Source organism: Xenopus tropicalis, chromosome 2, assembly GCF_000004195.4.
Source record: "Xenopus tropicalis strain Nigerian chromosome 2, UCB_Xtro_10.0, whole genome shotgun sequence".
NCBI classification, from domain to species: Eukaryota; Metazoa; Chordata; class Amphibia; order Anura; family Pipidae; genus Xenopus; species Xenopus tropicalis.
Window position 1 is genome coordinate 7,952,419 of NC_030678.2, and position 26,618 is coordinate 7,979,036.

General features: G+C 43.5%; 1 protein-coding gene across 2 annotated transcripts; it reads left to right on the forward strand.

Moving 5' to 3' along the window:
- The first annotated feature begins 8,733 nt into the window (after window positions 1-8,733).
- Window positions 8,734-26,372, forward strand: LOC116408739 (OX-2 membrane glycoprotein-like). 2 transcript variants are annotated; one of them, XM_031896464.1, is made up of 7 exons: window positions 8,734-8,756; window positions 18,472-18,544; window positions 20,888-21,214; window positions 22,208-22,534; window positions 23,420-23,689; window positions 23,798-23,909; window positions 25,049-26,372. In XM_031896464.1, the coding sequence occupies exons 1-6, from the start codon at window positions 8,745-8,747 to the stop codon at window positions 23,893-23,895; spliced, it is 1,107 nt and encodes a 368-aa protein (XP_031752324.1). In that variant the 5' UTR covers window positions 8,734-8,744; the 3' UTR covers window positions 23,896-23,909; window positions 25,049-26,372. The 2 variants fall into 2 exon arrangements, with proteins under 2 accessions (XP_031752324.1, XP_031752325.1); XM_031896465.1 differs by lacking the exon at window positions 8,734-8,756 and adding an exon at window positions 17,629-17,965.
- Window positions 26,373-26,618: the final 246 nt, after the last annotated feature.

Sequence of the window (26,618 nt, forward strand, 5' to 3'; positions counted from 1 at the left end):
GATCTACCCTTCTCCCTTATCCATTCATTATCCCACTGTCTACTGTCCATTTCTCCTCTGCACAAGGATTTTCGGGTATAAAAATATGTTGGGATTGCTGTTTGTATTGAATTATTAAATCTTACCTTAGAGGTAAGGGTTTGGCTAGTTAGCAAGGGCAGCCAAGGCCTCAGTGAGGAAGTTAGTTGGGTAGGACCAAGGCAAAGCTGTTTGGGTTAATGTTGTTTATACCATAAGTTTCAAAGCTGTAAAAATTTAATAACACCCAGCAATCCTATACACAGCAGTGTCATTCATTCTGTTTAAATGCACTTGATCCCTTAGGTGACGGAAGTAAACCCAGTGTTTCTCAAGAGGAGAATTCTCCACTTTTTTTTGGTAAGGACTTACAGAATGAGGAGAAATTTTAAAGGGTCAGTAACCCCCAAGAATTGCCACTTGCATATGAAAGTAAAGCTGACCATGCATGGGAAGATCTCATTTTTTGGTGGGGTTGGCAAATGAATGGATCTTAGCCAATAGAGCAAAGCCAATTAGGCCACCCAAATTGGGGGATTAAATTATGCTGATTCAGTTGTTTAACCCCAGGCCAACACTAGGATCACCTGTAGATCCATTTGTGAGCACTATGTCACTTATGGGACATTAAATATGTTGCCTATAGCAACCTATAATGAATTTCCTTCCATTATTACATTTCTATAAAGTGGGAAACACCAATGGTTGCTTTAATAAAAGGGTTTCTGAATTGGGGACACTTGTCTAATTAACTGTATATTAATGTTAATGCTAATTTAATCATTTTATTTTTTCCCATTAGATAAACAAACGACTGATAAACAAGAAACCCTTGTTGCTCGATTAGCCATAGTATTTGGTGCAGTTATAGTCACTGTCCTGTGCCCTGTGTGTTTCATTTCCTGGAAAAGAAAATCTTGTCCGTAAGTAACAGATATCTAAGAAACCTTTGCACATAAATCCATCATTTCTTTCTAATAGTTTTAGAGATATTTCATGCTACAGTATATAAGTGAGCTCTCCCGGCCTAATATTTTTCCTGCTGCGAACATTCACTCACAGAGCAGTTGGTGACCATTGCTAGGGGTCTGGTTTTGACTTCTGAAACAATAGAGAAGAAGGCAATTCTCCTCTAGGTCTGTAAATTAGCTGGCTTGGGGTAACATGTGGTCATTTTGTCACCCAAAACAGTGACCTTCAGAAACAGCCACTGATAGATCCTGCATCTGGATTCAACACGTATGGGACACCAAATACACACAGCCCAAGTGCTACTGACGTAAGTAGTAACCTATTCAGGTGAATAGCCTGACAACTCTTCCAAAAACACGGCTGTCCAGGTGAAAACTGGACAAGTTTCAACCCTATACAAAACTATGCAGCCCAATTAATTCCACCCAGGATGTGGCATCTTTGCAGCAGGATCTAGACAAACTGGCAATCTTGGCGGCTAAGTGGCAGATGAGATTCAATGTGGATAAATGGAAGGTCATGCACCTGGGATGTAACAATATGCAGCCACTTATACCCTTAATGGGACTGCACTAGGCAAATCCATAATGGAGAAGGAGCTTGGAGTCCTTGTAGATAATAAACTTGGCTGTAGCAAGCAATGCCAGGCAGCAGCTGCAAGGGCAAACAAGGTTCTGAGCTGTATTAAATGGGGCATAGATTCACGCACGGGAGGAGGGGGTTATTCTTCCCCTTTACAGAGCGCTGGTAAGGCCCCATCTAGAATATGCTGTTCAGTTTTGGTCTCCAGTGCTCAAACGGGACATTATTGAGTTAGAGAGGGTCCAGAGAAGGGCAACTAAGCTGGTAAAGGGTATGGAAAGTCTCAGTTATGGGGAAAGGCTGGCCCAGTTGGGTCTGTTTACACTGGGGAAGAGGCGCTTAAGGGGTGACATAATAACAATGTATAAATATATAAGGGGATCATATAATAACCTCTCTATTGCTTTATTTACCAGTAGATGAAGGGCATTCACCATTTACAACTAATTCTCCCTGAATCAGTGGTACTGGCTGATACATTATATAGGTACAAGAGGGGGCTGGATGGCTGTTTAGCAAGTGAGGGAATACAGGGGTAGGGGAGATAGCTCTCAGTACAAGTGAGGGAATACAGGGGTAGGGGAGATAGCTCTCAGTACAAGTGAGGAAATACAGGGGTAGGGGAGATAGCTCTCAGTACAAGTGAGGGAATACAGGGGTAGGGGAGATAGCTCTCAGTACAAGTGAGGGAATACAGGGGTAGGGAGATAGCTCTCAGTACAAGTGAGGGAATACAGGGGTAGGGGAGGTAGCTCTCAGTACAAGTGAGGGAATACAGGGGTAGGGAAGATAGCTCTCAGTACAAGTGAGGGAATACAGGGGTAGGGAAGATAGCTCTCAGTACAAGTGAGGGAATACAGGGGTAGGGGGGATAGCTCTCAGTACAAGTGAGGGAATACAGGGGTAGGGGAGATAGCTCTCAGTACAAGTGAGGGAATACAGGGGTAGGGAGATAGCTCTCAGTACAAGTGAGGGAATACAGGGGTAGGGGAGGTAGCTCTCAGTACAAGTGAGGGAATACAGGGGTATGGGAGATAGCTCTCAGTACAAGTGAGGGAATACAGGGGTAGGGAAGATAGCTCTCAGTACAAGTGAGGGAATACAGGGGTAGGGGGGATAGCTCTCAGTACAAGTGAGGGAATACAGGGGTAGGGAGATAGCTCTCAGTACAAGTGAGGAATACAGGGGTAGGGGAGATAGCTCTCAGTACAAGTGAGGGAATACAGGGGTAGGGAAGATAGCTCTCAGTACAAGTGAGGAATACAGGGGTAGGGAGATAGCTCTCAGTAACAAGTGAAGGAATTACAGGGTAGGGAAGATAGCTCTCAGTACAAGTGAGGAATACAGGGGTATGGGGGATATCTCTCAGTACAAGTGAGGGAATACAGGGTAGGGGGGATAGCTCTCAGTACAAGTGAGGGAATACAGGGGTAGGGAGATAGCTCTCAGTACAAGTGAGGAATACAGGGGTATGGGGATATCTTCAGTACAAGTGAGGGAATACAGGGGTAGGGGGGATAGCTCTCAGTACAAGTGAGGGAATACAGGGGGATAGCTCTCAGTCAGTGAGGGATACAGGGGTAGGGGGTATCTCTCAGTACAAGTGAGGATACAGGGGTAGGGGGGATATGCTCTCAGTACAAGTGAGGAATACAGGGGTATGGGAGATAGCTCTCAGTACAGTGAGGGAATACAGGGGTAGGGGGGATAGCTCTCAGTACAAGTGAGGAATACAGGGTAGGGGAGATAGCTCTCCAAGTGAGGAAATACAGTGAGGAACATACAGGGGTAGGGGAGATAGCTCTCAGTACAAGTGAGGGAATACAGGGGTAGGGGGGATAGCTCTCAGTACAAGTGAGGGAATACAGGGGTAGGGGAGATAGCTCTCAGTACAAGTGAGGGAATACAGGGGTAGGGGAGATAGCTCTCAGTACAAGTGAGGGAATACAGGGTATGGGAGATAGCTCTCAGTACAAGTGAGGGAATACAGGGGTAGGGGAGATAGCTCTCAGTACAAGTGAGGGAATACAGGGGTAGGGGGATAGCTCTCAGTACAAGTGAGGGAATACAGGGGTAGGGGAGATAGCTCTCAGTACAAGTGAGGGAATACTTGGTTATGGGAGATAGCTCTCAGTACAAGTTGATCCAGGGACTGGTCCATTTGCCATCTTGGAGTCAGGAAGGCTTCAAATGGGTTTTTTTTGCCTCCCTCTGGATCAGCTGGCAGTTAGGCAGGTTATATATAGGCATTAAGGTTGATCTTGAGGGACATGTGTCTTTTTTCAACCTAACTTACTTTGTTTACTGTATAGCAGTTTACTGCCTATTGGTTCCAGTTGATCTGGGGGTCACAGGGCTCCCAAGCTAAGAAAACAGGAGAAGGACTTTTTCCTGCCCGTAAGGACTATAGATGCAACTGATGACACCATTTAAAATGCCCCTGACTGGCCGTGTGTTACTCACATCAATAGAAACAATTACAAGTAGTGAGAAGATGCAGCGGCTCATTTTGGGCTGATAAACAAGGAATCAGAGCTACACATTACTGTACAGCACTACAGCCCGCAGCAGCAAATCACATTTTGACTGCTCTCCCGTTAAGTGTACTTTTTGCTTTACAGGAAAATATCACATCGACCCCCAAATCTGCTGCAACCGCAACAAGGCCGGATTCGAAATCAGACAAAAAATGATAAACCGTCAAATAGTTAACTGTTTTATGACAGATTATAAACTTTTTTTTCTAACATTTCAAGTACGTCAAGTACTGTTAAGGGTTGTCTTAGTTGGTGCATAACTGACAGCATTAGATTAATAATAATGAGATTTTTAGGGAAATCTTATGGGTAAGTTTTAAGCCACTACATGTCTGCTAAATGTCTGTTTGAGTATATGCTCTATCCAGCAGCACTCTTATTACCTTTTGTATTGTATTGGTTATTATTATCCTTTATTTATATAGTGCTGCTTTACAGAGATTATTCATCTTTCACTATAGTCCCTGCCCCAGTGAGCTTACAATCTAAAGTCCCTATCACATTCCCATCAGTCCCTGCCCCAGTGAGCTTACAATCTAAGGTCCCTATCACATTCCCATCAGTCCCTGCCCCAGTGAGCTTACAGTCTAAGGTCCCTATCACATTCCCATCAGTCCCTGCCCCAGTGAGCTTACAATCTAAAGTCCCTATCACATTCCCATCAGTTCCTGCCCCAGTGAGCTTACAATCTAAAGTCCTTATCACATTCCCATCAGTCCCTGCCCCAGTGAGCTTACAATCTAAGGTCCCTATCCCATTCCCATCAGTCCCTGCCCCAGTGAGCTTACAATCTAAGGTCCCTATCACATTCCCATCAGTCCCTGCCCCAGTGGAGCTTACAATCCAAGACCCCTATCACATTCCCATCAGTCCCTGCCCCAGTGAGCTTACAATCTAAGGTCCCTATCACATTCCCATCAGTCCCTGCCCCAGTGATCTTACAATTTAAGGTCCTTATCACATTCCCATCAGTCCCCGCCCCAGTGAGCTTACAATCTAAGGTCCCTATCACATTCCCATCAGTCCCTGCCCCAGTGGAGCTTACAATCTAAGGTCCCTATCACTTTCCCATCAGTCCCTGTCCCAGTGAGCTTACAATCTAAGGTCCCTATCACATTCCCATCAGTCCCTGCCCCAGTGGAGCTTACAATCTAAGGTCCCTATCACTTTCCCATCAGTCCCTGCCCCAGTGGAGCTTACAATCTAAGGTTTCTATTACACTCCAATCAGCCCCTGCCCCAGTGGAGCTTGCAATCTAAGGCCCCTATCACATTCCCATCAGTCCCTGCCCCAGGGGAGCTTACAATCTAAGGTCCCTATCACATTCCCATCAGTCCCTGCCCCAGGGGAGTTTACAATCTAAGGTTTCTATTACACTCCAATCAGCCCCTGCCCCAGTGGAGCTTGCAATCTAAGGTCCCTATCACATTCCCATCAGTCCCTGCCCCAGTGAGCTTACAATCTAAGGCACCTATCACATTCCCATCAGTCCCTGCCCCAGTGAGCTTACAATCTAAGGTCCCTATCCCATTCCCATCAGCCCCTGCCCCAGTGATCTTACAATCTAAGGTCCCTATCACATTCCCATCAGTCCCTGTCCCAGTGAGCTTACAATCTAAGGTCCCTATCACATTCCCATCAGTCCCTGTCCCAGTGGAGCTTACAATCTAAGGTCCCTATCACATTCCCATCAGTCCCTGCCCCAGTGGAGCTTACAATCTAAGGTCCCTATCACTTTCCCATCAGTCCCTGTCCCAGTGAGCTTACAATCTAAGGTCCCTATCACATTCCCATCAGTCCCTGCCCCAGTGGAACTTACAATCTAAGGTCCCTATCACTTTCCCATCAGTCCCTGCCCCAGGGGAGCTTACAATCTAAGGTTTACTTCATGCACACCCACTAGGGGCAGTTTTATCATAAGCCAATTAATCTGCCTGTGTGTATTTGGGTTTGGGGGGAAACCCACATTTTTAGTTGTATTTTCATTGTCATCCCTATATTCAGTGTATACAGCAGAACACAGGCAGCACTGTATTCATGGGTGTGGCCTTAAGTCCCTGTGCAGCAGAAGAGCAGTGGAAGGCAGTGTGCAAAGAGCAAAACCATGGTTAGTTACATCTGTTTTTTGCACTTTGCATCCCATCTTTTGTGTTGTAAAGCAGCCCTTTATTTTCCTTACCACTTAAAGCTTGTTGGAACTGCCTTCCTCTATTCGCCAAAATTAGAGTAGTCACATTTTATAGTGTTTTTTCAAATATCACATACTGTGTATTGATACATTGGACACATAGGGCAGTGTTTGTAAAACGGTGTAATTTATGCTGGTGTAAATTGTAATGTAAAATAAATAGCGTAATTCTAAAGCTGTTTTGTTTGTCAGTTTAAGTTGCTGTTCTTTGTGATTCCTGGAATCAGCCATTAAAAAGATGAGTGATGAGGAAACGATCGCTGTAATTTACCGTGCCGTTACGGGTGCTCAGCAGCAGTATACATATAGAGTAAACAGGCCCTGCAACTGCTGGGGGGGGAGGAGTGTGTGAGGCCTCACAGGGTTCTTATTAATAAGCAATTTCAACACATATTGGTAAAACTGGTCAACTTCTGGAAGTTTTGGGGGGCCCTGAAATGAATTTGCTGTGGGGGCCTCATACATCTCGTCATGCAACAGACACTTAAACCTGCTCCTTGAACGCATAAAAAATGTTTTAATTTCCCCAAAACACCTGAGTGTATTTCCATTTTACACAGTGTATGGCTGAAATATTACAGCTTAGTGGTCAATTACAGGAGCAGCTTTTTGCTGCTCCTAGTAGCTTGCAGGGCACTGCCCCTGAGGCAAGGGCTGGAACAAGTGGCAGGCTAAAGAGGCATCTGCCTAGGGTGCAACGATGGGGGGGCACTAGGCAGGTACCTCTTCTCCCTCCCCCTACTCCGCTCCCAACACCTCACAAGGTGCGCTCCACCCCCCAAGCCCAGGCAGGTTACCAAAGTGCAAACCCACCAAGGTACAGATTTGGGCTAGTTTTGGAGCCTTGGTGGGTTTATAGTTTGGAAACTAGCCAAAGTTTTTTTCCCTCTGACCTGCCTGTCCCACTGCATGCTGGGTAATGTAGTTTGTATCTAACAATTAGCCTACAGCTAAGATTAACATAAAACTACAATACCCAGCATGCAATTGGACAGTATAGACAGAAGCTCCCTTTTCTATTCTTCTTTGCTCAACCTGAAGCTGCAAAACTACTATAACCTGCATGGACTGGGCATAGAGGGCAGGGAAAGCCATCAGCCATCCCAGTAATTGGAGAATGGCACAGGGCATGGGTAGTAATTATACGCTTTAAAGGGCAGGTTTTCCCATATATACTTTTTATATATTTTTTAGAATTTTTGGGCTACTTTCGAAGTGGCTTTTGGCTAGTTTTGGGCTGGTTTTAAAACTGACTTTGGCTGGTTTGGAAAAATAAATCTGCTGACCCTGGTGTGCCCAGTGCTTCTATAGTAATGGTTGGTATAAGGGGGCCCTTGATGCAATTAATGGGGGTGGCCTCTGGGTGCCCTACAGTGAAATCCGGCGCTGCGTGTATGGCCACCTTTACTTACACAATAAAGCATAAATCTTCCTTAAATAGACCAAGCCTGGACTTGATTTATTTTTTTATTTGAAACCTTATTGAAAATCCTGTGGTCAGATAAAGTTAGAGATATATAGCTGATAGCGGAGCTGATCAGCATGAAACCAAAAAATACTTGAGGTTAAAAACTCTTAGGAGTTAATATACATAAGAATGGATGGTGATGCCAAAATTAAGGCAAAGTCAGCTGCTGAAAAGATATGTACCCTCACTGCATTTACTGTTCTTTTTTATGCCCACATACCCGACCATGGAAGTTACTGACACATGGGCATTAACTTATAGTACTGAATGTACTTACATGGATCCTGAGTGGATTTGCAGCAACATGTCTATAAAAAAAAAAAATAAGTGGAAGAGTTAACTGTCACCACAAAAAGTTACGGATTGGCATTTGCTTTTAAAATATAAATATAGAGGTATAGAATCCCTTATCTGGAAACGTGTTATCCAGAAATTTGCGAATTACAGAAAGTTCGTATCCCATAGACTCCATTATAACTAAATAATTCTAATTTTTTTAAAATTATTTCCTTTTTCTCTGTAATAATAAAACAGTACCTTGTACTTGATCCCAACTAAGATATAATTACCCCTTATTGGGGCAGAACAGTCCTATTGGGTTTATTTAATGGTTAAATGATTCCCTTTTCTCTGTAATAATAAAACAGTACCTGTACTTGATCCCAACTAAGATATAATTACCCATTATTGGAGGCAAAACAATCCTATGGGGTTTATTCAATATTTAAATGATTTTTAGCAGACTCATGGTATGGAGATCTAAATTATGGAAAGATCCCTTATCCGGAGGACCCCAGGTCCCAAGCATTCTGGATAACAGGTCCCATACCTGTACTTTAAAAATCTCACAGAACCAACCGCATCAATTTCCGATACACTGCCACCTAGTGGTCAGAATTTAAAAAAGAAAAAATGGGGGAGAAAGTCCGAAAGTAGTGCTGCTCATTCAGTCAGTTTATGCAGCAGCAGCTCCCTTGCAATGGCTGGTAAGGTAGGAACTGCATGTTTATCTCTGTCTCTAGCTATGTATTCACAAGGCTCAGCTCTTACACTGTAGCACTGTCGGTTCTGGTTTGGGGCAGCTGGAGATGTCACTTTAGTAGCTGCGACTGGGGCAGGCTGGGTAACTGCTTGCTCTCCCAATACTGTGCTGTGACACTTGTATTTTGTATTGCACCAAACAAATGTAAAGGGGCAATATACTGGGAATGTGGAAATAGTCTGTATTCTCTGTGGCTTGTTTTAATTGGCATGGATGGAATTTTATATAAAGGAGAGATAATTGGCTCATAATATGTTGTCAGCTAAATAGAAGCAAACTGCTTTGGCAATGGGATTTACTTGCAATACATTGCTGAGTTCTGGGGTATGATCCCCACCCAGGGGTATCTCCATAGAGTTGGGTTGATATCACTGAATGAGGGGATTCACGAAAAAGGACTAAAATATTTCTTTACACCTTAATATCTTTTAAGAGCAAGTTCTTTTTCCCACTAATCCCATTAGAAAATTTTCCTTCCTACATCAAAAAGTTGAATCACTTAACTTCATCTTTCTGAAGCTGAGGACATTATTCTGGCAAGCAAAATGTTCTTAAGAGAACAGTAACACCAAAACATCAAAGTAATTAAATTATAATGTAGAGTGGCCCTGCGTCAGTAAAAGTTGTGTGTTTGCTTCAGAAAGGCTTCTATAGTTTATATTAACAAAGCTGCTGTGTAGCCCCGGGGGCAGCCATTCCTGCACTGGTACAGCTGGGGTGTTTGCTACAGAAACCCTACTATAGTTTATATAAATACCCCGCTGTGTAGCCCCGGGGGCAGCCATTCCTGCACTGGTACAGCTGGGGTGTTTGCTACAGAAACCCTACTATAGTTTATATAAAAACCCCGCTGTGTAGCCCCGGGGGCAGCCATTCCTGCACTGGTACAGCTGGGGTGTTTGCTACAGAAACCCTACTATAGTTTATATAAATACCCCGCTGTGTAGCCCCGGGGGCAGCCATTCCTGCACTGGTACAGCTGGGGTGTTTGCTACAGAAACCCTACTATAGTTTATATAAATACCCCGCTGTGTAGCCCCGGGGGCAGCCATTCCTGCACTGGTACAGCTGGGGTGTTTGCTACAGAAACCCTACTATAGTTTATATAAATACCCCGCTGTGTAGCCCCGGGGGCAGCCATTCCTGCACTGGTACAGCTGGGGTGTTTGCTACAGAAACCCTACTATAGTTTATATAAATACCCCGCTGTGTAGCCCCGGGGGCAGCCATTCCTGCACTGGTACAGCTGGGGTGTTTGCTACAGAAACCCTACTATAGTTTATATAAATACCCCGCTGTGTAGCCCCGGGGGCAGCCATTCCTGCACTGGTACAGCTGGGGTGTTTGCTACAGAAACCCTACTATAGTTTATATAAATACCCCGCTGTGTAGCCCCGGGGGCAGCCATTCCTGCACTGGTACAGCTGGGGTGTTTGCTACAGAAACCCTACTATAGTTTATATAAATACCCCGCTGTGTAGCCCCGGGGCAGCCATTCCTGCACTGGTACAGCTGGGGTGTTTGCTACAGAAACCCTACTATAGTTTATATAAATACCCCGCTGTGTAGCCCCGGGGGCAGCCATTCCTGCCCTGGTACAGCTGGGGTGTTTGCTACAGAAACCCTACTATAGTTTATATAAATACCCCGCTGTGTAGCCCCGGGGGCAGCCGTTCCTGCACTGGTACAGCTGGGGTGTTTGCTACAGAAACCCTACTATAGTTTATATAAATACCCCGCTGTGTAGCCCAGGGGGCAGCCATTCCTGCATTGGTACGTTTAACGCCATTATTTATAAGTCTAATGTCAGTTTCCTCCACTTTGGTGCAATTCCTTTCCCCCCCTTGCCAGTGTGCATGTAACTTGAATGTGCAAGTATGGGATTGCATAAGATTGTATGCTCCACTGGTCACTGACTAATAGGAATCATTTCAGCATTCTTGTATGTCACTTTATGTTTCAGGGTTCTATTTATAATATGTAATTTCTCAGCAAAATAAACTGAGTTATATCAATATAAGCAGTTCCCCTTATATTGATAACAAAGAAGAGGTAGATCGGTGGGATACTTTTTGTATTACAGTTATGGGACCTGTTATCCAAAATACTTGAGACCTGGATTTGGATCTCCATACCTTAAGTATACTAAAAAATCATTTAAACATTAATAAACCCAATAGGGCTGTTCTGCCCCCAATAAGGGGTAATTATATCTTAGTTGGGATCAAGTACAGGTACTGTTTTATTATTACAGAGAAAAGGGAATCATTTAACCATTAAATAAACCCAATAGGGCTGTTCTGCCCCAATAAGGGGTAATTATATCTTAGTTGGGATCAAGTACAGGTACTGTTTTATTATTACAGAGAAAAGGGAATCATTTAACCATTAAATAAACCCAATAGGGCTGTTCTGCCCCAATAAGAGGTAATTATATCTTAGTTGGGATCAAGTACAGGTACTGTTTTATTATTACAGAGAAAAGGGAATCATTTAACCATGAAATAAACCCAATAGGGCTGTTCTGCCCCCAATAAGGGGTAATTATATCTTAGTTGGGATCAAGTACAGGTACTGTTTTATTATTACAGAGAAAAGGGAATCATTTAACCATGAAATAAACCCAATAGGGCTGTTCTGCCCCAATAAGGGGTAATTATATCTTAGTTGGGATCAAGTACAGGTACTGTTTTATTATTACAGAGAAAAGGGAATCATTTAACCATGAAATAAACCCAATAGGGCTGTTCTGCCCCCAATAAGGGGTAATTATATCTTAGTTGGGATCAAGTACAGGTACTGTTTTATTATTACAGAGAAAAGGGAATCATTTAACCATTAAATAAACCCAATAGGACTGTGCTGCCCCCAATAAGGGGTAATTATATCTTAGTTGGGATCAATCACGAGGTACTGTTTTATTATTACAGAGAAAAGGGAATCATTTAACCATGAAATAAACCCAATAGGACTGTTCTGCCCCCAATAAGGGGTAATTATATCTTAGTTGGGATCAATTACAAGGTACTGTTTTATTATTACAGAGAAAAAGGAAATCAGTTTTTAAATTCTGAATTATTTGATTAAAATGGAGTCTATGGGAGACGGGCTTTCTGTAATTCGGAGCCTTCTGGATAACGGGTTTCCAGAAAAGGGATCCCATACCTGTACTACATGTACAATTAATTATCTGTAAAATCAATAGTAACTTTTCTCTGGGCCTAACAGATCCATGTTTTAAATGGCATCGCAGTGGTTCTAGAGAAAGTCCTGATCTTAACTTGTGATTCAGTTTTGCACCCTTAGAAAGCAGTCTCATACTTATATACAAACTATTATTTATGTGTCTTATGGGTTACATAATAGAAGGTTCAAAGCTTGCCAAAGGTCTAGACATCAAGGAAGCAGGTAGCATTTACCTGCAAAAGCAGTAATCTTATGGGTTGCTACAAGTTACTGCAACTCGGCAAACTTTGTGCCTTTCATTACACATTGGGGTAAATCTAATTTGCTTTATAGACTTCTATTTACCTCATGAGACACTTACCCTCACATTCCCATTTGCTGTATGTACTTCCTGGTTACCTCATGAGACACTTACCCTCACATTCCCATTTGCTGTATGTACTTCCCGGTTACCTCATGAGACACTTACCCTCACATTCCCATTTGCTGTATGTACTCCCGGTTACCTCATGAGACACTTACCCTCACATTCCCATTGCTGTATGTACTCCCGTGTTACCTCATGAGACACTTACCCTCACATTCCATTTTGCTGTATGTACTTCCCGGTTACCTCATGAGACACTTACCCTCACATTCCCATTTGCTGTATGTACTTCCCAGGTTACCTCATGAGACACTTACCCTCACATTCCCATTTGCTGTATGTACTTCCCAGTTACCTCATGAGACACTTACCCTCACATTTCCCATTTTGCTGTATGTACTTCCCGGTTACCTCATGAGACACTTACCCTCACATTCCCATTTGCTGTATGTACTTCCCGGTTACCTCATGAGACACTTACCCTCACATTCCCATTTGCTGTATGTACTTCCCAGTTACCTCATGAGACACTTACCCTCACATTCCCATTTGCTGTATGTACTTCCCGGTTACCTCATGAGACACTTACCCTCACATTCCCATTTGCTGTATGTACCTCCCGTTACCTCATGAGACACTTACCCTCAACATTCCCATTTGCTGTATGTACTTCCGTTACCTCATGAGACACTTACCCTCACATTCCCATTTGCTGTATGTACTTCCCGGTTACCTCATGAGACACTTACCCTCACATTCCCATTTGCTGTATGTACTTCCCGGTTACCTCATGAGACACTTACCCTCACATTCCCATTTGCTGTATGTACTTCCCGGTTACCTCATGAGACACTTACCCTCACATTCCCATTTGCTGTATGTACTTCCCCGTTACCTCATGAGACACTTACCCTCACATTCCCATTTGCTGTATGTACTTCCCAGTTACCTCATGAGACACTTACCCTCACATTCCCATTTGCTGTATGTACCTTACCTCATGAGACACTTACCCTCACATTCCCATTTGCTGTATGTACTTCCCGTTACCTCATGAGACACTTACCTCACATTCCCATTTGCTGTATGTACCTCCCGGGTTACCTCATGAGACACTTACCCTCACATTCCCATTTGCTGTATGTACTTCCCAGTTACCTCATGAGACACTTACCCTCACATTCCATTTGCTGTATGTACCTCCCAGTTACCTCATGAGACACTTACCCTCACATTCCATTTGCTGTATGTACCTCCCGGTTACCTCATGAGACACTTACCCTCACATTCCCATTTGCTGTATGTACCTCCCGGTTACCTCATGAGACACTTACCCTCACATTCCCATTTGCTGTATGTACTTCCCGGTTACCTCATGAGACACTTACCCTCACATTCCCATTTGCTGTATGTACCTCCCGGTTACCTCATGAGACACTTACCCTCACATTCCCATTTGCTGTATGTACTTCCCGGTTACCTCATGAGACACTTACCCTCACATTCCCATTTGCTGTATGTACCTCCCGGTTACCTCATGAGACACTTACCCTCACATTCCCATTTGCTGTATGTACTTCCCGGTTACCTCATGAGACACTTACCCTCACATTCCCATTTGCTGTATGTACCTCCCGGTTACCTCACAGACTATTCCCATAACACTCACAAGTTCAAATCTGCACCACACACACAGGACTCCCTAATAGATAAGACAGTACACAGGCCAGATGCTCGCTTGGCCCACCTGCTAACATTTCAGGTGATGGCAGCTAGTGGCCATATTGCTACAGTAGTGATAGCAAGCAAATATGGTTAATTGATCATGGATTTAGCTCCCACAACGGCCTATCCATGGCCTTTCAAAAGAGTAAAGCTCCATTTTTCATTTGGTAATATTGTATAAGACAATTTATCAGCCCTCTAACTCTTACCACGGATCTGTAGCAAATTTTGGTAAACTCTGATTGCCCCATATTGTTCCGTACTGGCTCCACAACCACTGGCCACTTTGGGGGGTTAACGAAATTTATACTTACAAATTGGAAGACTATTAGGGGGTTTTCACATGGCAAGTTTAAAACTAAACCACAGAAGACCTACTTACATATATTAATTTTTAACTGCTATACATGTTCTGTTAATCAGTAGTTCTCTGTTTCAGTTAATAAAAAAACAGCATTGCAGGATTTTTCCTAATAATGTCACAGACAAAGCTTTAGTCATAGGCTCCTTATTCTTATTCATGAAGTTCCTTATCGGATATGCAGCCACAAAAATACTTACAGTGGAAATCAGTGTTTAGGTGATAATGGTCACCCATTGATGAATCAACACATTATGGTGTCAGGAGAGGGAAGGAGGCAAGCGGCTGCTGGCAAGAAGGAAGGGTTGGAGAGGGTGCAGATGAAGCGATGTTCCCTCCTAGACACACATTTTAAGGCTAATAATTGCAAAGTTTAATGCAGAGAATTTTGTGCAACATATCATGTAGCACATATTTTTTCCCATTCTACTTTTTGTACACACAAGGAAACCCTTGGGGATGCCGATATGTCAGACATTCCCAGTGATGGGACGGTAGCAGAGTAATTAGGGATTAAACATTTACTGGCAAATACATTGCTGGTAAATCTGTTATGCCAGCCTCAGCCCTAGATGGTATTTTACTGACTAAGCCTGTGAAATACCAGCAAGGTGGCAACCTTAAAGGTGGTGTAAAATAATGGTGCAAGGCTAATGGCTCACAAGTCAGTTTTTCCACTATATACACTACAGACTGGGCAGCATAAATGTAAATACACACCTTTATATACATCAACTAGCAATGAGCAATTTGGAGGAATGGGATGAAAGTGTAAAATCCTGTGTATGGAGAAACACATCACTATAAATAATTTAAATACACTATTTATTTGGCCACACATTTTTACACCATTATTTCAGCATATATATTTTTTATGCAGCTTGATAACTAGGCCCCATATGTATTTTAACTGACCCAACCATGCCCTTGTACACTCCTGGCCATGAGAATGGCCACGTCCCCAGCTCTGTTGGCTGATGCCACACTTAGGGGCTGATTTACTAACCCACGAATCCGACCCGAATTGGAAAAGTTCCGACTTGAAAACGAACATTTTGCGACTTTTTCGTATGTTTTGCGATTTTTTCGGATTCTTTACGAATTTTTCGTTACCAATACGATTTTTGCGTAAAAACGCGAGTTAAAACTTAACGCTACGAAAAATGCGCAACTTTTCGCGTAAGTTTTAACGCTGCGAAAAATGCGCAACTTTTTACGCAACTTTCGTAATGGATACGAAAACTCGCGTTTTTACGCAAAAATCGTATTGGTAACGAAAAATTCGTAAAGAATCCGAAAAAATCGCAAAACATACGAAAAAATCGCAAAATACCGATCATTACGAAAAAAACGCAATCGGACTCCATTCGACCCGTTCGTGGGTAAGTAAATCAGCCCCTTAGCGTATGGCGTATATTTTCCACTTGTCAAAAATACCACCATACGTACCTACCTGTGCCTGCACCCGAATGAATGAAATGTGCTCGGGTGCAGGCACATGTAGCCAATATCCGCCGAAGATATGAAGTCTCGCTTTTTTGGCGGATATTAGCTACATGTGCCTGCACCCGAACGTATTCCATTCATTTGGGTGCAGGCACAAGGTAGGGTAAATCTACAGTGGAGGGGCGTATTCTCGGCAAGCGTTTTTCGGCTTGCCGAGAATACCCCCGTGTGGCATCAGCCTAACTTTGCTTGTATCTGAGGTGATTAGTAGAGACCTTACAGCTCTTTTAGGCCGATGCCACACTGAGCGTATGGCGTATATTTTCGGCAAGCCAAAAATCACTTGCCGAAAATACCGCCATTCACTCTACTTGTGCCTGCACCCGAATGAGTGGAATACGCTCGGGTGCAGGCACATGTAGCCGATATCCACCGAAGATACAAAGTCTTGCGTTTTTTGGCGGATATCGGCTACATGTGCCTTCACTTGAGTGTATTTCATTCATTCGGGTGCAGGCACAGGTAGGAGGCGTATGGCGCTATTTTCGGCAAGTGATTTTCGGCTTGCCGAAAATATACGCCAAGCGCTACATCTGCCATTAGCCTTATATACATCAACTAGTTATTTTTAATGAGCAATTTGGAGGAACGGGATGAAAATCACATTTTATGTAGCTTGATAGCTAGGCCCCATATGTATTTTAACTGCTTGTCTGCCACAGAGATCTCTCAACTCACTCCCTCTTGGCCACGCTTTGTTCTGACACAGCCATGCCCTTTTACACCCCTGGCCATGACAATGGCCATTGCCCCAGCTCTGTCTTAAGCTGGTCATACACGCACCGATATCGTACGAAACCTCGTTTCATATGATATTCGGTGCATGTATGACAACTCGGCAAGGCGACCGATATCGCAGAAAGCTGCAGATATCGGTCAACTTGCCGATCAAAGGCGCCTGAGGAAATTCTATGTTCAGGGCTGAATCGCCAGAAGTAGGTAGAATTCCTATTGTTTCTACCTCCATATCTGACAATTCATCCCTGAACGTCAGTGGAGGGTTGGAGCTATCTTTTGTGCGACCATCGGTCAAAGATCAAAAATCACCACGTGTGTGGCCACCTTAACTTTGCTTTTATCTGAGGTGATTAGTAGAGAGCTTAGGCTGATGCCACACGTGGCGTTTTTACGCTGCGTATTTTCTCAGCCTAAAAACGCCGCACAAGCCACACAGCCCCTGACTATGGCGTTTTTCAGCCTAGTACTGGTGACGTAGCAAATCCCGTTTCCATGGTGCTAATAGTGCGAAATAGTAAAAAACGCCATGTGTATACATAGGAATAGCTTGCTGTGCAAATACTGGCGTATTTCGGCAAACACTTGAAAAATCCGTGCTAAGGCGTTTTCTAGCGTATTTACGCATTGTGTGATTTGCTTCGAGTCTTTTCAAGTTATTTCTATGGATGATGATATAGTGCGTTTTTTAGCCGCCGAAGAAAATACGCAGCGTAAAAACGCCACGTGTGGCATCAGCCTTACAGCTCTTTTAAGTTTAAACAAATTCAGGTGCAGCTTATTTGAAGAGGGGGTTGGGTCTGTTACTGTGGAAGACAAAGTGAGGGGCAAAAATCGGGTAAATCCTGAAAACTGCAGGCAATTTTTTAATGCTTACCGCTGTAATGCCAATGATTATAAATTTATATATCCAGTTAAATTTTTGCTCTAAGCCTTATTGTGTGTTGTTTGGCTAAAAGTGACATGGCAGTACTAAAATGTCCCAGCAATAAGGGTTAAACGGAGTGGTCACATATAGAATTATTTTATTACAGTATTGAAACTATGCAACTCTGGGGCTCCACCATTTGGGCTGTTCAGGAAATAGGAAGAAGGAGATGCCTGTGTGACGGGCAGTGTACAGGACGGCCTGAGTGCTGAGCGCAGACCTCTAGGATCAACAGTGGAGTGAGGAGGTTGTTGCCGGCTGGATAGTAAAGTGGACCGGTAACTGCTGTATAACTGAAGGACTACTCCAGACAAATAAAGGGAAGGGAAGATAAAGGAACAGAACATCTGGTATTACACTTGCTTTACTACAAAAATGTTTATTTGTCCCTCAGTAAATGAAGACAATTATCGGAAACAGATTGGAGATTTTCTTTCTACTTTAATCAGTGAGATAAATGATTTAACGTTTACACTGCATTAGTCTGGGGTAAAGTACAGTATCTGCACCGTATGTATGTATATATATTTATAAAGTGCTACTTAATAATAGATAAATACAAAGTACAACAATAAATACAGATAGATACAAGATAAATACAGCTGCAATAAGTTAAGAGTCGAGGACACAAGAGGAAGGAGGTCCCTGCCCCCGTAGAGCTTACAATCTATATTACTACCGTATGCAGTAACATGGGAGTATCCAAGCACCGGTATCGTTTACTGATTTACAGTTTGAAAGCCAGCATGTGATTGGTTGCTATGGGTTAATAGCATGGGGCAAATTCTGTGACTGTTATGTGAACATGAAAATATCTCACTATACATTTAATTTGACTTGCTATTATATTTCCCAGGCAGAATCCATAGAAGAATCCATGTTTCTCCTGTGCCTGCTGTGTGCGGTGTGCATGGTTTCCAGCGTCCGTGGTAAGTCCGTGGGATAAAGGATGTGTGTGTTTATACTAAGTATTTTAAAAAAATGAAACCAAAGGGTCATTGCTGCCTCCCCGTACTGGGGTCCTGGGTTTGATTCTGACTAGGCGACTGCCTCTATGCAGGTTCTGTGGGTTTCCACCATACACAGTCCAAAAAAACATACAGACAGGGTAATTGGCTTAGCAGCTACTTATGTGCCTGATAGTAGGCAAATAGATTGTAAGCTCCATTGGCAGGTGAACTGATGGCAGTAACTAAAATAATAAAATAGATGGAGCTATATGGAGTTTATAATTTGGTACTATAGATGTACAGTAAATATACAGGTGCGGGCACAGAAATGCCAAGGCTGTAAATCATGAGAGGAATCTCTGCCAATTCTAAAGTAGCAGAGATTTCTCCTTGCCGAGTGGGATGTACAGTTCAGTCACAGCTGCGGTGGGTATTACAAGTGGGTGGGAGAATACACTTACTGTACAAAAGCACACAGAGCCACCTCTGTAAGCCTGTACTTTTATCCTTCCACCCAGACTATTTAGAAAGTTCCATACAAAAGCCCTGCCAATAAACGCCAACGTACATCTGAATTTTCCTCTTTCGGGCCGTTGGATCTCCGTGTCGTGTAACTTCTGGTTTTTGTAAGCTCTGCTTTATCTCCTTTTCCCTCCCACACTTAAGGGGTCTTGTGAGTTGGGACACTTTATTTGGGAGGGACCCTGCTTCCTTAGATAATTATCCTTTGGTGTATATGTTTGCCTGGGTCTTGTTTCCTTTACCACTTCCTGTCCAGATATCTCCATGCAGTGTCTAAAGTGAAGCTTAAAGGGTAGAAATAAAATTATAGCCTCTGAAAACCAGTTGTTAATTGTGTTAAAATACTACTAGTATCATGACATTCCACACTGTGTTTTTAGCAAGGCTAAAATGCACTACACCTTGTGTCTCAAGCCTTTCTCCTTGTAGAGTGTAAGCTCTTTTGGGCAGGGCTCTCTTCCCCTCCTGTATCGGTTACTGATTGCTTTATATGTTACTCCTTGTAGAGTGTAAGCTCTTTTGGGCAGGGCTCCCTTCCCCTCCTGTATCGGTTACTGATTGCTTTATATGTTACTCCTTGTAGAGTGTAAGCTCTTTTGGGCAGGGCTCTCTTCCCCTCCTGTATCGGTTACTGATTGCTTTATATGTTACTCCTTGTAGAGTGGAAGCTCTTTTGGGCAGGGCTCCCTTCCCCTCCTGTATCGGTTACTGATTGCTTTATATGTTACTCCTGGTAGAGTGTAAGCTCTTTTGGGCAGGGCTCCCTTCCCCTCCTGTATCGGTTACTGATTGCTTTATATGTTACTCCTGGTAGAGTGTAAGCTCTTTGGGGCAGGGCTCTCTTCCCCTCTTGTATCGGTTACTGATTGCTTTATATGTTACTCCTTGTAGAGTGTAAGCTCTTTTGGGCAGGGCTCTCTTCCCCTCCTGTATCGGTTATTGGTTGCTTTATATGTTACTCTGTATGCCCAATGTATGAAACCCACTTATTGTACAGCGCTGCGGAATATGTTGGCGCTTTATAAATAAATGTTAATGTAATTTGGGTAACATAGGGTGGACACATTTAGAAAATCCAGCTAGAAGGGCTGCACTGATTACAGTTTAATATAATCAGTGCTTCCCTGCAACATGCATTTTTATATGTGTCCCTAAATTTTCAAGTGATCTGGTTACCCTAGGGTATCACCATGTGCTATTGCTTCAGGGCAGGGGTCCCCAACCTTTTTTACTCACGCGCAACATTTAAATATAAAAAATGTTGGGGAGCAACACAAAGAAAAAAAAAAAAGTTCCCAGGGGGTGCCCAAAAAGGGCTGTGATTTGTTATTTGGTAGCATAATGTGGACTGGCAGCCTACAGGAGGCACTGCTTGGCAGTATACATGGTTTTATGCCTCCAAGCCAGAAATTCAAAAATGGGTACCTGCTTTGAGGCCCATGGGAGCTACATCAAATGGAGTGGTAAGCAACATGTTGTTCACAACAGCACTGGTTGGGGATCACTGCATTAGGGTGAAGGCACATGGAGCTACTAGTAGCAGCTACTTTTTCACGGCTACTAATCTCCAGAAAATACCTTGCCGTAGAAATTAATGAGATTTGCCTCTGCTAAAACACACGTAGAGACAATTATCAGTAAATGATAATTCTATTGGTCTATTTTAGTAGCCACAACAAGTAGCTGCTACTAGTAGCTCTGTATGTCTTCACCCTTAAGTGTGCAACATGTGCTGCAGTAGGAAACCATACAAAACACAGTGAATTCACTAAAATCACATTTACTTTCTTGACGTAACAGGAAACATCTTAACCGAAAATGTAACGCTGGCAAGACTGGGTGAAAGTGTGACTTTGAGATGTAAATTACAAATGCCAGGGGAACCTATTCAGGTGACATGGCAGAAGATTGTAAGAAACAAAGAGGATCAGGTTGCAACATACACGGCTGAGGGTGGCCAAAAAGTCCTGGCGCCATACCAGAACAGAGTGAACATCACCGTGTTGGGATTAAAGGAAACTGCCATTACCGTGTGGAACACCCAGGCTGATGATGAAGGGATGTACCCCTGTATTTTCAATATTTTTGCAGTTGGTTCTGTAAAAGGGATAACTTATATCAGCTTTGGTAAGTAGTGACTGCCCTCGCCCCCCACCCCCTACCCCCGGATAGTGTAGCATTCCAAGACCATGCAGGTTGCTATTTGCATAACCTTGTTATGGGCTAAGGGGGCCCAGCCTGAAGGCCAGTTAGGGGGGGATTTGGGGTGAGTGCTTATTTGTGCCCTGGGTACCCCTGGAACTATAGTGGGGTGACTGTTACCCCAATGTTTCTATATATCTGTAACCTTGTTATGGGCTAAGGGGGCCCAGCCTGAAGGCCAGTTAGGGGGGGGATTTGGGGTGAGTGCTTATTTGTGCCCTGGGTACCCCTGGAACTATAGCAGGGTGACTGTTACCCCAATGTTTCTATATATCTGTAACCTTGTTATGGGCTAAGGGGGCCCAGCCTGAAGGCCAGTTAGGGGGTGATTTGGGGTGAGTGCTTATTTGTGCCCTGGGTACCCCTGGAACTATAGCAGGGTGACTGTTACCCCAATGTTTCTATATACCTGTAACCTTGTTATGAGCTAAGGGGGCCCAGCCTGAAGGCCAGTTAGGGGGGGATTTGGGGTGAGTGCTTATTTGTGCCCTGGGTACCCCTGGAACTATAGCAGGGTGACTGTTACCCCAATGTTTCTATATATCTGTAACCTTGTTATGGGCTAAGGGGGCCCAGCCTGAAGGCCAGTTAGGGGGGATTTGGGGTGAGTGCTTATTTGTGCCCTGGGTACCCCTGGAACTATAGCGGGGTGACTGTTACCCCAATGTTTCTATATATCTGTAACCTTGTTATGGGCTAAGGGGGCCCAGCCTGAAGGCCAGTTAGGGGGGGATTTGGGGTGAGTGCTTATTTGTGCCCTGGGTACCCCTGGAACTATAGCGGGGTGACTGTTACCCCAATGTTTCTATATATCTGTAACCTTGTTATGGGCTAAGGGGGCCCAGCCTGAAGGCCAGTTAGGGGGGATTTGTGGCAGTTATTTATTTTCTTTGCTGAACACCAAATTGAAAATTCCAGGTGATGTGCTGACAGAAAAGTCCAAAGCCGTAAGGCTGGGTGAAAGTTTATCTCTAAAATGTGTCCTTCGGAAACCTGTGGAAGTTACTCAGGTGACATGGCAGAGGACTGTAAAAGATAAACAAGACAATGTTGCAATTTTCCGGAAGGAAGGGGTGGAAGTCATGGACACCTATAGAAATAGACTGAGATTCTCCAGTCTGGATCTGAATGTAACCGAGATCATTGTGTGGAAAGTACAGGCTGGTGATGAAGGAGCCTACCGCTGTCTATTCAATACTTCCATGTCTGGAACTTTATCAGGGGAAACCTCTATTTATGTATATGGTAAGACCAATTTCAGAATTGATAATGAAGCACACAGTGGGGATTATTGACTTGTCTCGTACCTGCATTAGACTGATCGAAACCTCATTAGATTGATCAGAACCTGCATTAGACTGATAACAGCCATAAATGGTGATTGGTCACTATGGGTGTAGTGGATCATAGAATCTAAACCACTGCTAGAAATGGACTGAACTGTCTTGTCAGTTCATTGAAAAGTATATATGGCACACGTAGCAGCCAGATCAGCCAGTCGACAAGCAAAGGTTTCCATATGTGATTCCATATTGTCCACTATCAAAGAAAAATCAGTGTTTCTAGAGAAATACCAAGGACTGACACATGACTTTTATTATCAGTTATTTTTTCATTTATCTATTTTTTTGAGAACCACTCTTATTCATATACCAGTCTGTCAATTCAAACGAGTGCATGGTTCCTCTGGTTGTTAGGGAAGGTGGACCCATAGCAACCAGACAGCAGTATAAAATACAGAACAAGGTAACTAATAAAAGCCACCAAATATACACTTGTTTCAAGGTAAGCTGCCATTTGCCAGATCACCAAACCAGTATATCTTTATGTGATGGGTCTAATCTATTGAATTCAAACTTTTGGCCCTCGGGTGAAAGATGGGTTACATGAGAAGGCCTATGCAATGCTGATAGCACAGACCATACAATCTGGCTGTAGAAGTGAATGGCCCATGTGACTTTGCAGTTTGCACCCTTCCCAATTTATATTTGAATAGGCTATGATCAGGGCAGCAATCATTGTGGGCACATACATGGGAAAATAGCTGCCAAATTAGGCAGAAATCCTGATTGTGTTTGATTTCAGCTTTTATGATCAGTCTAATGTTTTCTGCTGTGTTCTTCCTCCCAGAACCCCTCAATGCAAACATGGAAGTCAAATCCCTAAATGGCAGGACAAACGTTACTTGTTTGGCTACCGGCTATCCACAACCTAATACTACCTGGAATGGCGTGGGAGAAGGAAATCTAAATGGGAGCAAGTTGGAGACACACGGTGGCATTGTAACTGTAAAAAGCTGGATTGTTGTAAACGCCACCGAGAGCGAAGTGAGGGAGAAGCTGGAATGTCGAGTTCAAAATGGAGAAAAGCCAAGAATCTTTAAAATACCGGTGAAATCATGTAAGTACTGTACTCAGAGAATGGTCCTATCAGGCTGGAGCATTGCCCAGAAACGCATTGTATGGTGATTGGTAATGACAATGGTTTTTATTTTGTTTGATTCCTCAGATCCCCAAACAACCATAGTAGTGCTAATCGTAGTGTTGCTGGTGTTGGTCCTGGCCCTTGTATTAGTGATCTGTCGAGCCAAGAAAAGGAGAAAGTAGCGGGATGTGTCAAGGTGTGTGTGTAATATAAACTGAATTGTGTCAGCCCTACACTGGTATAAATATAACTGCAATTTCAATGGGAAAACAGAAAGTTAAGGTAAGAAATGGTACATTTTCAGTCAGGTGGTTTATATGTTGTACAGCAGGGGTTTACAGTATGACATTCAAGCACACATTTTGATGATCAAACCTCCCCAGCCGCCAGATTAAACCTATTGAAATCCGGTTAGCGGTGAGGGTGTCCTCGAGGAACATAGGCGTATAGGAAGTGACATCACACATATAGGGAGTGACATTATGAACCTTGTATGCATGACATCACTTCTGGAACCCAAGGGGAGCATTTAGGTCCAGTGCTTAGGGTGGCACCGGCCCTAAATACAACCCTGGGTATAACCAATTGTTGGGCTTCCAGCCTGGGACTCACAGCATGGGTAAGTTGTTGGCAGCAGGAATAAAAGGGTAGGTTGAGGTTCCAAGGGTTCAGTATTCCCAAGCTTAGGAGCGTGCTTTATATTGTTAGACCTTAATGTTAACTCTATAAACACCCAGCTCCTCTTCGCCTGCCTTTTCAGGCTGCCATTGATCTGACCCCTTTACCAGCACCATCAGGTACCTGCCTGGATTGGTTCTTGTACATCACTGACTCTTTGTAGGAAGGTGGGTGTTGTAGTAAAACAACACCTGGAGGGTCACAGTTGCCCATAACCATTCTAATATCAGACTGTGACTAACTTGTGTTTTTGGTTGCTATGGGCTCCAGCTAGAGATGTATCCAATGCAGGATTTGGTCCAGGATGATTCAGCCCTATTCCAGTACTTTTCACTAAATCTGAATTTTGAACGTAATACTCTGAACAACCAAACACTGCAATTTTTGGTTCACAGATTATGCAATTTGTTTTTGTTTTTTCAAACTGAAATACAGTGTTGGATGCAGTTTGGCAATCGGTTGAATCTTATATGGTGGTTTGATTATTTGTCTCAAACCAAAAATGATGGATTTGGTACATCACTTTACAGGACTAAGGCAAACATTGTGTTTGTGCATCATCCCCCCTGGTCCTGCAAAGGTACATTGCACACCTGAATGGACCTTCTGCTTGTAAACCATATGGACAATACGTAACATATTGTGTTTCTCTCTCAGGTTCGGGTTTAAATACAACAGAGAACCAGGCAGCTGCTGTATGTAACTTCTTGTGGAGCAGAGAAGAAGTTATTTCTGTTAGTGTTAATTGTTTGCTTTAAGATGGAATATGCATTTCATGTGCCACAGGGCCCCCGAAGAGTTGCTTTATAGGTAGAAGGGGGACTAATAAGGACCTGCAGTCCTCCAGCACAGGGGATTGTGTGTCCTGTACCTGGTGTTTGTGGGGCATGTGCTCCTGATGATTGCCCTTGTTTTCCCCACAAGATATAGGGCCCCCCCCAGTGATCTCCTGTGAATGTGCAGCCCCACACATACAGTATACACCAGTATCCTGAAGTACTAGGCAGTGCATAACAGATCATTTTGTGAGCCTACAAGGGAGAAAGCAGGGCAGACAGTTGGGGTGTGGGAAGGAAAGAAAAGGCATGTATTTGTAGTTGCTTTTCAAAAAGCCAAAACATGCTGTTATTTAAAGGGAAATATACCCCTTTTCTTGACATGGATTTATACAGTTGGGCATATGTAGAAAAAGTATATAAACATAATCTGATCTTCCAGAAACAGAGACATACCTGATTCTAAGATTAAAAGGAGACCGTGATAGTCTGACCCACCGGTGCTGTGACCCAACCGCTCCGCACTGTTTGCCTTTTACCTCCTGGGGAGAGGAGAGGGGAGAGGGAGCGCACCCAGGGGCGCTTGGACAGGGGAATGGACTTGGGTCGGTGGGCCAGGGCCCAATTCAACCCTTGTCTGGTTCTGTTAACACAGTATAATGCAACCCCTGCCTTACTTAGTTCCAGTGCAATGTGATGGATTCTGCAACTTGAAATCCCTCTGCTTTCTAAAGGGACTATAGAAAGCAGAGGGGCTTCAAGTCCCAGAATCCTTTACTTCAAGAGAGGGGTTGTATTATACTGTGAGCCTAAGGGATGATGGGAAGTGCTTTGTCGGTAGCATGATTTCCTTTCAATCTGTGGAATTGGCTATGTCTTTCAAAAATAAGGTGCTTTCTACCTAAGCCCAAGTGAATGAGCTTATGTCAAAAAGGGGGGCATGTTTTCCCTTTAGGGCGCTGCTATTTCTGTGCCATGCATGCTAGTGAATGTGTTGGGGATCACTGTTGCGTTGGTTCCTGTAATTGTTCCTATTTCCTGTTTCAAAGACCGGGACAGACTGTGGCAAAAACACCCAAAGTGCCTTAAGTTTTATATTTTGTTATGAATATATACAAATATATGTGTGTGTTGCACATAGGAACCAGCTGTTACTAAAACATAATATTTTTTCTAAACATAAAATAAAGTTGTTTGAGAAGCAATTGTTCTGAGCTCATTGTCTTTCGCGTGCAGAATGAGGGTAAATATAGCATCTTTGGGGCTGAGCCAGCAAACAGCACAGGAAACTAGCATATTTGATTGAGGCTCAACAATTAAAGGGATATTTTCATGAGAACATAACGACAGGGGTTGAAAATTCCCCTTGAGATCTGTTGACACCCTCCAGGAAAGTGCCGGCCCTGCTGAAAAGGTTCCTCTTGGTACCTGTAATAATAATGGCCCAAAGG